The sequence below is a fragment of the Paralichthys olivaceus genome, chromosome 11 (genome assembly GCF_024713975.1).
Source record: "Paralichthys olivaceus isolate ysfri-2021 chromosome 11, ASM2471397v2, whole genome shotgun sequence".
NCBI lineage: Eukaryota > Metazoa > Chordata > Actinopteri > Pleuronectiformes > Paralichthyidae > Paralichthys > Paralichthys olivaceus.
Genome location: NC_091103.1, coordinates 25,352,626 through 25,364,111, shown reverse-complemented (window position 1 = coordinate 25,364,111; position 11,486 = coordinate 25,352,626). Strand labels below are relative to the sequence as shown.

Genomic DNA, 11,486 nt, shown 5'->3' with positions numbered 1-11,486 from the left:
AGGAGTGGCTCAAAAAGAAGCACATTAAGGTCATGGATAGGCCTAGCCAGCCTCTGGACCTTAATGCCACAGAAAATCTGTGGAGGGAGCTGAAGCTTCGTAGTACTAAGTACTAAGTCATGTTTTTAAATGGGATCAAATACTTATTTCACACAATCAAATGCAAATCAACTTATAACTTTTATATGATGTGATTTTCTGGATTGTTTTAATATATATTCTGTCTCTCACTGTTACAATAAACCTACCATTACAGTTATAGACCGTTTATTTCTTTGTCAGTGGGCAAACTTACAAAATCGACAAGGGATCCAATAATTATTTCCTTCACTGTATATACAAACCATTTACCAAACCTTTACAACCAAAACAATAAATAAAATTGACTCTCTGGCTGTGTGCTGCTCTTGAATAAAGAGTAAATAACATATAATACAGGATATATTTTACCAGCTTACCAGGTAATCAGGATGGGAGGGTTATGATTTACATGAGCAGGTTTGATTTGTATTAGGTTAGTATTCCAGCATTTCGTCTAGGATTGTGCTTGTGTACGTGTCCCATGAACTCTTGAACGAGCACAAAGTAAACTTCAGTACTGCTCTGGTCCTGATTCTGTAACTTGTGATAAGTGTTGGTGTTAACTGTTAAACAGTAAAGTGAGCGCAGGTCAGCAGGAGCGTGGAGACAGGAGACTCAGACACAGTACAAACCAACTGCTTCTTTTGCTCTGATCCTGAAGCAGCAGCATAAATAATGTATCATTGGCAGTAATTGGAAACCCTGTATTAACACTTTTTGTTGCCACTGTTCTTAAACCAGTTCGACATACTGTATACCACCATTACTGAGCTCTCCTCTCTCATTTCCGCTTCACTGTATGTTGCTGTGTATCAATTCAGGGGCCGTATCCTTCAAAGGACCCAGTCCACTCAGACAACGGCAGCTGCATCCTCCATCAGCTGTGTAGACCGGGTCCTCCAAACTAAATTCAGATGGTCTGGTCTTTTTTATTGGGTGACCAGCTTGTCTTTCCCTGGCAGCCATCGCCTAGCAACAGACCTGCCAAAAAGAAAGTTTGTAGGTTGATTAAAAAGCTGAAACAATGGAGCCAGAGGTTATACTTTTCTTCATTTTATGGTGTAGGAGGAGCTAGAGAGACTACACAGACAGCATCGGCATGTTGTATACCTTAGGCTGAGAGAGAACCATGTGCAGGTAAAATAAACTGTTTAATCAGCAAACCCTGTACATTTAGCCTAGAATAATGCTATAACTTTAACTAGTAAAATACTGTTATTTATTGTGGGGTTAAAATTATTTAAACAACTTCATGTTTAAAATAATAAATGGTGGAATGTATTTAAATACATTCACTCATGTACTATACTAAATATATTAAATATTCAAGTTACTTCTACATTAGTATTTTCCATTTCAATCAACTTTATACTTCTCCTCCATACATCTCAGATACAAATGTTCCTACTCTGCAGCTGAAACGACTTGTTACTTTTCAGATGAAAATTATAAAGACCGACACCGTGTTTACTGAAAACCACATCTTAATAAATGTAACAATTTGATGATGATCTTATAGAATACAATGAATTGATGAAGGTTAAACTACCCAACAGAATATACTGTACTTAAAATTAGCTCAACTTAAAACATCTACAGTAGCAAATTGTAACATTCACATTCATCGGGCCGGTTGTGGCTGAGACTAGAAAAGTGCTATGTAAATACAGATAATTTACATGAACACAGAAGTAATATTAATTATAAAAAAACATATATGATTAAACAATGACAGGAACCATTTTAATACAAAATAAGTACTTTTACTTTTCATATTAGGTACATTTTTCTGATAATACTTTAATTAATTGAATTTGATGCAGAACTTTAACTTGCAGTGGAGGTTTTTACAGTGTAGTGTAAGTTTTACTTAGGCAAAGGGTGTGAATTTGTTTTCCACCACTGAAAACAACCCTTATCTTACTTTGTCATCTGTCGTCTGTTGTTGTCATTAATAAGACATCAATTCTGATAAGATCTCTACAGTTTTTCTTCCCCTTCACTTTCTAAACCAGCACTACAAGGTTAACCTCAGCATGCCTGTGCTGGACAAGTTCTTTAACCAGCAGGATACAGGACCGAATTTTGGACTGAGCAGGGAGGCCCCGTTCTGCTGGACCTTCTTAACCAAGATCGGTGGAATGGATGGGGTGCCACAATTGAGACCTTGGTGTTCTTTTCGTGGCAGGTGAGTGGGGCATGATACAGGGTGGTTTCAAGAGTGTTTGGGATGCCTCACTCCACTGGTCACCACATTGTCCACTGAGTCACTGAGGAGGTGGTGACCATTCAACACAATGTCATCTACAAAGACCCCAGAAGACCTGGATGCACTTCCTTGTATCACTCCCTACAAGAGGCCAGTTCAAGGAGCTGGAGCCCAGCGCTTCAATAATTATAATTCCAGGACACGCGCAATGATAGTGCACGCTTTTGTAATGATGAAAACCAGGTTTCGGTCCATCTTCCTGCAAGTGCTGGAGGTGCACCACACCTTTGTACCTCATGTAAATGTAAAGGAAAAGTAATTTTTAAATATTTTAAAACCAACTGAGTCTATTAATGAATTAAATGTTGAACTAAGACTGTCATTGGCAAAATCTACATGAATGTTGAAATCATATAATGACTGTTCAGAGAATTCTGATACAAATTCTGAGTAAGGGGCAGGTGGACGATACAGTATATGATGGCTGTAACCCCCCTGCTTCTGCCTGTGCTTAGAATAATATGAGATTAAATATGGGTGGGAGGTGTCACCTCATTTAAACCTACATAATTATCTTTTTGCACCCTGTAATAACTGTGGAAACTGAGAGCAATATATACATGTCCACTAGGGGGCAATGATTAGAAGAGTTACCTGTTGGGAATGTTACAGATGTGAAGAAGAAAATAAGTGCTGTGTACTACGAGAGATGATGTGATTGAGACTACACTGTGTTCGTCAGTCTCCCGTGAGTTACCGCAACCCAGGTTTCAGTTAGACACAGTATATCAAACTGATGGTCAGTAATCAGATCATTAATGATCGTTCTAGCAGAAACTGCTATCACATCACTAAGAAAGGCCAGAGAGACTCTTAGTGATGGGTTGTTCATTGCCATGATATTAAAAGGTTTGCCGAAGTCATTTATGCCATTTGCCATCCACATAATGCAAGGCTATGAAAAGATAACTTTTGCAGAGTTCAAAACAAATTTGAAGAGCTACAATAGCATAAAGAAGTTTAATGCCGACTTGAGTGATGATAATGCGATGAAGGCAAATGCAAGTGGCTAAATGAAGAGAGTAAAAAATTGCCCTCCGGGTGAGCCAAAAAGGCCATATAGCACAGGACTGTAGGCCTGCCAGCGAGTGAAGACAGTGGTGTAGTTTGTGAAAAAACTCTTTACACAAAGACGCAAACTGCTGGCAACAAAGAAAAGACAATGTGAAGCTAGGAACTGATCCTGAAGACCACATGGTTGCATTAAATATTAGTGAATGCCAGGACCATAGATTGAAACTGAAGGGGCTGATGTTTGGCACAGAAGCAACGTCACACAAAATTACAGACATTAACAAGTTTCAGAACTTTCATGTGACTTTTTCAACCGAAAGGACATTTTGTTGAGTTGCCTCAAGGAAGAAGGACGAGTTGTGACAGATTGAGATAGACAACAAATATGCAATTGCATTTACTGATGATTACTCTGAACTAATGTTTTTGTATTCCCTTAAAGCAAAAACTGATAATGTCAAAGCTACAGAAAAGTTAATTGCTGACGTCACACTTTATGGGAAAATTAAACACATGAGGTCAGATAATGGTAAAGAGTTCACAACACATAACTTACTTGCTCTGTAAGAATGTGGAGTTACAACAACTTCATTTTAATGTTGATAAGTCAGTGGCGCTATGACCCTGAGTTAATATTGACACATGGAGCTGTTCAGACTGGGACTTTGATCATAGGTCATTGGTGCCGATTGGAAGACGCATAGTGCAGTTATGTCAACTTTGTGTTATTATTATTATCTAATTATAAAAATATAATTATAAATTGGTACAGCAACCGCAACAGAAATTAATTCAGCTTGACAAACAGAAATTTAGGTTCTAAGGATGGAAAGTATAATAAAATGAGTGTTGGATGGGGGGCAAGAATTCAGAAAAAAGGAAAAGGTCAGCGAGGACTGAACTCAAATAAAAGATCATTCGACTGAAGAGAAATTAAGGTCCAAGATCAAATAATATAAAATGCCAACAGAAACTATAAAATTGGTACAGTGACCGCAACAGAAATTAAGTCATCTTGACAAACAAAAAATTAAGGTCTTTAGGACTGAAAGTAAAATACCTTGTGCAACACATACGTTGCAAAGCCTGTATAAGGGTCCAAAGACCATGCAACATCACAAAGACCATGTATACAATAAGTGAGGGGAGTCAGGTGTGAAGTTCAGAAGAAAGTGCATGTTTAAATGAGAGGTTACTTACATTGCTAGCACCACTTTTATACTTTATTTCAAATCCACCACCAGTTATACGCATGACTTACAGAGATAAGGGTTGTAGAGATTTTTGATTCAAAAGGACGGTGTTTCTATCATTATCAGAGTATTGTAATGCCTGGGCATGTGACACGCTGTCATAATAAAAACAACTTTATTGTCTTGTCAAAACCCACAGATGGGGTGGCATCTGTGAATAACTGCAGAGTATCAGAGGAATGCACAATCTTTTTAGAAGAAAGTGATACCATTACAGCATCGAGCCATCGGGACAAGAAACAGGTCGGATCAGCACCCGCAATAAATGATCATGTAAATTTGGGATGGAAGATGCCATGTCCAATAGACGAGACTTGAAGAAGCGCCCTTGAAGGATGATGAGCATAATGAGTTAAGCTGACCTAAGAGGGAGAGCAGCTGACGCTCTTTTGATCGCGAGGGGTGCTTTCATTTCCATGGGGTCCAGTGTGATGCTGAAAATTTCCAGACACGTGTCTGGGCCTATTGTTTTTTCATCTGACAGAGGTACGCCGAGGGATTGAAATCATAGTTTAACTTTGGAGAGGAAAGTGCCTGAGATGTGTTAAGGGGAACCTATCAGGAGGAAATCATCTCAGAATTCAGGCTTACTTGTCTTCCATGAAGTTTCTAAAAGTAGAGTAGGAGCCAGAGCTTTCAGCTATCAAAAGGCTCAATCAAGAAGTTTCTAACATGACATTGCTTACACATACTACTTACCAATATTTTCCACGGCAGAAGCATATCAGAAAAATATCTCAGCAACACTATGAATTTGTAACTGTATATCTTGTCTGAGCTTAACTAGAGAAATATGGAGCTAGCTGAAGAAACAGAGCTGAAGGAACAGGGAAGATGCGCACGGGGATAGAGCAGTGAGAGCAATCACTCTGATGCTATTTCTGAAGACTAAAAAGAGTACAGAGTACTCACACTGATGCCGTTTTCATGCACTAACAGAGAACAGAGCACTTACTTTTTTTTTTACTTCTTAACACACTTTTTAACTAGTCTCTGAAAGTCTCTGAAAGAAGGACTACAATCTTTGAGACTGGCCTTAGAAACACCTTGGCTGTCCCATCCTTCACAATCCACACATCCACCTTGCGGACGTTCTTGTCACTGCTTGACAAAGCCTTAACGACCAGTCCCATTGGCCATTCATTTCTGTGGGCCTGGTTGTCTTTCAGTAGGACAACATTTCCTTCTTTGATATTCGGCTTGGCATTTGTCCACTTCCTGCGGCTCTGTAGAGTAGACAAGTACTCCCACTCCATCTCTTCCGAAATGTGAACCTGCTTTCTGTACAACTGAGCCATGCCAAAGTTTCCAGAAGGGGCTACAACAGCACTAATTTTTTGACTAAGGAGCATTGCTGAGATGAGTATTGCAGGATTATCAGTGTCAGAGTCAGTGGATATGGACATGAGGGACTTCATGTGTGAGACGTTTTGGTCCTGTCTGAAGCAGCATTACATCTAGAAGCATCTTGCGACTCCGATGAGCCTCTCCCAGGATCCACCCATGTGGGAAGCATGAGGAGGATTGAACACCCAAAAGCATCCCTTCTCCTGGAGATACTTCCTGACCGTTGTGTCATCTGTGTTCATATCCAACTCCTTACAATCCCCCACAAAGTTTGTCCCTCTGTCTGACGGCTGAAGTTTTGCTGGACCACGAATAGAGAAAAACCTCCTCAGAGCATTGATAAAACTGTCAGTTGACATGGTTTCGATCAGTTCAATATGCACAGCTCTAGTTAACATGCATGTAAAGAGCACAGCCCAGCGTTTGCTCTACGCACTTCCTCCTCTTGTGTGACGTTTCATAATAGACCATGGTCCAAAGATGTCAAGGCTAACGTTGGTAAACAAAGGTTCAGGAGTAAGTCTGTCTAGCTGACTGGCAGTTCCAGAGCCCCCCTGTGACAAGGTGTTGGGTGTGTGTGGAATGAGTGGGATAGATAAGAGAGGAAAGGTTGCGGTAATGTTGTGAGCGGGTGCCATGCCTATAGTATCTACGGGGAGATATACAGAAAGTATACACATATTGAAATGATACAGGTAACAGAGCACTTTTATACTCAGCCTCCCTTGAAGAGTTCAACGAAAGACTCCTTTGTCTCTATCCTCCGAGTCTTCATCTGACGAGTCTTCACTGACGCTGAAGCTAACGCTTCAAACAAATCCTGGTGTTTAAACACCAGAGTCAATGATGGTTGACTACAGCTGTGCTGAACACACCTGGTAATGGCTGATGGCCCAGCAATAGAAACTCAGCAGAGCTCAACAGCCACAAGGCACTTCTCACCTTATTCAGTGAAAAAGTGAGTTTAACAAAATCTCATAATTCACCAAAAATGGATTAATGACAAAGTCCATTTACCTCACTGGTAGAAATTAAAATAGAACTTAGCCCTTGACAGAACTGAGATAAAATAAAAGCAATTTAACTCTAGCTGGTTCTCTTCAACTCTCAGACACTTGAGTGAAAACAAAATCCTAGCTCATACAATTCAAGGTAAGACAAAACAGTACAAACAAGCAATCTAGTTAACCTAAGACAGTAGATACAGTAGTATTCTCACAGAGAAGCTTATTTAAAGAATATACTCAGCCTAAATCCAAGCAGTTTAGTATTATGAAACCCCCAGAAGTCCAATGCACACTGCATTGATCATGATGTCGGAATGCAGATCCTGTTGGCATCTGATCGTGGAAAGCGGTGGTGGATCAAGATCCAGGTGGCAGCTGATAGTGGATTCTGATTGTGGTGACAGTTGATCATGGACTATTCATTTTAACAAGACTGCTTGACAAACTGTATGCCTACTCTACCATTACTCACAATAGCCCCTTGGATGGAAAGGCTTCTGAAATAAAAAGATCTGAGAATAATAGTCTTTTAAGTGTAATTTATTCATTGCAAGGAAGGTCAGACAATCATACAGTATGCGAAAGCAAGCATTCTGCATAGGTATTCGCTGGTGTGTTCTTTTATGCAGCCTTAGTGATCCTAGCATTCGAAGAGAGTGAAAGGTGAAATCCCAGGATATAAGAAACAGACTGAGGTTCTCTTCAAGGTCTTTGTGGAGGAGACAAGCTCAGTGAGTTCCAGATCTGGTGTTCTGATGTCAGGGACCTTTCAGAGACAGATCCCTGGTGGATCTGCTGTAAGGCAGGTCATCAAGGGTCATCTTGGCAGTTAAAAAGGCAGAAATAGTTAACATGAGCAGAGATAATATATAAAGTAAACTTAATCACAGTACTTGTTGGTTTTTTGGTTCAGGTAAGATTGGTATGAGTGGTGATTGGTTAGTAAGGATAAGTATATCAGAGTAAGTCAATCATAGGCAGTATAGAGTGGGTTATGTCTGTGTTTGTCTTCCTGGGAAAAAATGTCCTCCTTTTTTGGTAGTTTTCCCTTACTCTTGTTGAGGGTTAAGGGCAGAGGATGTCACATCTTGTTAAAGCCCTATGAAACACATTGTGATTTGTGATAATATATGTAATATATGTATAGCCATACAAATAAAATGTGCTTGTTTGAATATGAATGTCAAGGCTTGCAGTCAGTTTGTACATAGGCCTAAATGTAAAATGCTGCTGAGGATTTGTATTGCTCTTTCTTTAAATTATTTTTTGGGTTGAGGTTGAGTGTCCTTCTCTAGCATCTGCAGAGTTTTTCGGACCCCCATCTCCACCCTACGGAAGTGCAACCTCTTCCAGAAGTTCTGCTGCTGCTGACGCCCCCACTCCAGATCCCTGAGGAAGACCTGCACAAAGAGAGACAGGGTACTACCTCACATCAATCAATCAATCAAATCTTATATATTTTATTGTCCCAATGAGGAAATTTTTCTTGGGCCAAAGTGCTACAGCAGTTGCAGAACAGAACATTGTACAACAACAAAAAAACAGTACACATCGACATATTGTGTAAGACCCAGAATAATAATGCAGAATAAAAGTGAGTAGAATATTACACCTGCCCTTAAAAATACCTAAAACAGTAAAAGGATAGAACGTATAAAATGTGAAAATTAAAAATGGCATTGAAACCTAAAAACCAGAGTCTAAAATGTGCCAGACAAAGTGCAAAGGTTATTGAGATACATAGCATTGACATGTTTCATTATTGAGTAGTGTGATGGACGTTTGGATGAATGACAGCTCAAGGCTGTTGTTCTTACACTATCAGGCTCAGTAACTTCTGCCTGAAGGTAACCAGTCAAATTCAGAGAACATAATGTGTGACAGGTCGATAACAATCCTTTGTGCTAGTCTGACCACTGAACCTTAATATGTGGTCTGAAGGAAGGATATTCCTTTTTGCCCATCACCTTCATAGCTGTTTTTACCATGTTCTCCATTTTAGATTTTAGCTGAACGATGAGTGCACAACCACATTTATATAGTGCTTCAGTCTTGATGACCACTCAAAGCACTTTAATTCAATTTTATTTGTATAGCACCAAATCATAATATACATTATCTCAAGACACTTTACAGGACCTTAAAATCGTATTAAATATAGAGAAACCCAACAGTTCCCACAATGAGCAAGCACTTTGGCGACTGTGGAGAGGAAAAACTCCCTCACTAACAGGGAGAAAACTCTAGCAGAACCAGGCTCAATGTGGGCGATCATCTGCCTCGACCGGTTGGGGTGAGCAAAGAAAACGGGGGAAGGAGTTTCCCCGTTTTATATTCACCTATTCACAAACACATTCATACAGTGCATCTATTGGCAACACTTTTTCTAGGGGGCCATTCAGGGCTCAGTATCTGGCCCAAGGACACTTCAGCATGCAGATGGGGAAGACTGGGAATAAATCCACCGACCTTCTGGTTAGAGGATGTTTGAGAAGTGTCTTATTCTGCATGCTTTACAGTTAACACTGTTCTTAATTATGATTTTGTCTGTGGTTGGGCAACACTTTTTCTGACATGTGTTTTTTCTGTTGTGTTACTCTGAACTGGTTTTGCCTAACTGCAGTGTCCAAAACATTATTTTGCATGGGGACACGAAGTACATCTTGATTTCAATATTAAAGGAGGTCATTTAGATTCACAGACGGTCCTACACAATTCTATCACACAGACACAAATAGGACAAAAGTACAAGAGGCTCAACTGGACACAAAAAGACAGTCCAAGTAATCAGGCATAGTTATACATAAAGAAAAAGAGATTATAACTAAAAAGAAAATATATTAAGGAACAAGTTAAAAACATAACACTGTACAGTGCAAAAACACAGAATACTGTCAGGGCTGGAGGTGTGGGGAGGGAATGAACGTGGTAGGAAAAAAGGGAAGGGAAGGACCAAAACGAGAACTAAATATTGTTTAACAAAAAGTGTCTTTTATTTAAATGGTAAAAGTAACAAAAGAAATCTTCAAGAAACAAAAGTCGCACTCAACAAATAGGAGTGGAACAAGTAAGGACAGGAATCTACTTACGGGGAAACGTGACGAGAGGTGACACATGAACATGACTAGAATAGACCACGAACAGGACATGACAAGAATTGCCGAACCAACCATCACATGGGGGGAACACAAAGACTTAAATACACACTTGAACTAATGAGTAACTGGGGACAGGTGGCACAAAACAAACAGGTGAACCTGATGAGGGCAGGAAGTCAAAGGGTGAAAACACACAGGGAGCAAGGACTACAAAATAAAACAGGAAACACTGAACAAACTTAACAACGAGAACAAAATACAATAGCCAAGACAGGGATGAACACGGGAGAGGCACAGGGTGAAACATAGCGAGGGACAAGAAGGGGAACACAGAGAACAACACAGGAGAATCACAGGGTGGAGCACAGAGGAAGGCAGAAGGGAACATGAGAGGAACACAGGAGGGAACATTAGAGGAACGTAGAAAAATACATAACCGTGACAAAATACATAACCGTGACAAAATACACCATAACGTGACAGAATACAATACCAGTGACAGAAAACACCATAACCATGACCAAATAAAACCATAACCGTGACAAATACAGAATATAGTTCACTTAGAAGTAAATTTTTCACTAATAAATTCTTAGTTTTTCAACAGAAAAAGAGTGCCAGGTGCAGTATGAGTTATTACAAGTGGGGGAGAAGTGACTGTACAGAGATTCTTTGTATCTATAAAAATTTAAAAAAATTAATTAATACAGATTCGAACCCCTGGTCACAAAAACAAACACTACTGAATATCTGATATCAAAGGTGAGCTATATGGGGGCGGCATATAGCTCAGCTGGTAGAGCTGCTGCCCCAACGAGGCAGTGCCTCAACCCACAGAGGCCATGGTACAGTTCAGACCCATGGCTATTTGTGCACTGTCCTCCCCCACTCTCTCTCTGACTCCCTTTCACAGTTTGCTCTCCGCCTATCAATTAAAGGCAATAAAAATCCCCAAAAGTCTACTTAAAAAAGGTGAGTTATATGTTATACAGTATAAGTTATACAATTAAGTTAAAGTTCCAGATTTGCAGGTATTCCTTCTAACCAGCAGGTCTGTGCTTCGATCCCAGTCTTCCCCAACTGCATACCGAAGTGTCCTTGGGCAAGATACTGAACCCCAAATTGCCCATAGATGCGCTGTATGAATGTGTGCGTGAACGAGTGAATATCAATTTTTTTTTAACTGTAAAGTGCTTTTAGTGGTCATCAAGACTACCTTTTACAAAGGTAAAACACAATCCTCTCAGTCTCTCCTCTCCAACCCCTACACTAATTGCTCTGAAGCTATTACTCAATTCTGTGTGTTGGTTCAGATTACACAGGGCTGCAGTCTGGAGTTGTGATTGGATTATTGAATGATTGTAGTTGTGACTGTGGAGAACATGAATACATTCTCTGATATTTGGGTGGTGACGTG

The 11,486-nt window shown here is 39.9% G+C and overlaps 1 protein-coding gene across 5 annotated transcripts in view; it reads right to left on the bottom strand.

Moving 5' to 3' along the window:
- Positions 1-7,495: 7,495 nt before the first annotated feature.
- The window catches only part of nlrx1 (NLR family member X1), a 35,826-nt gene continuing 31,835 nt past the window's right edge, over positions 7,496-11,486 (bottom strand). For all 5 annotated transcript variants that reach the window (XM_069534063.1, XM_069534067.1, XM_069534064.1 and 2 more), the window contains one exon: positions 7,496-8,371. In XM_069534063.1, the coding sequence (XP_069390164.1) occupies positions 8,231-8,371 (141 nt within the window). In that variant the 3' untranslated portion in view covers positions 7,496-8,230. The remainder of the gene's footprint in view (positions 8,372-11,486) is intronic.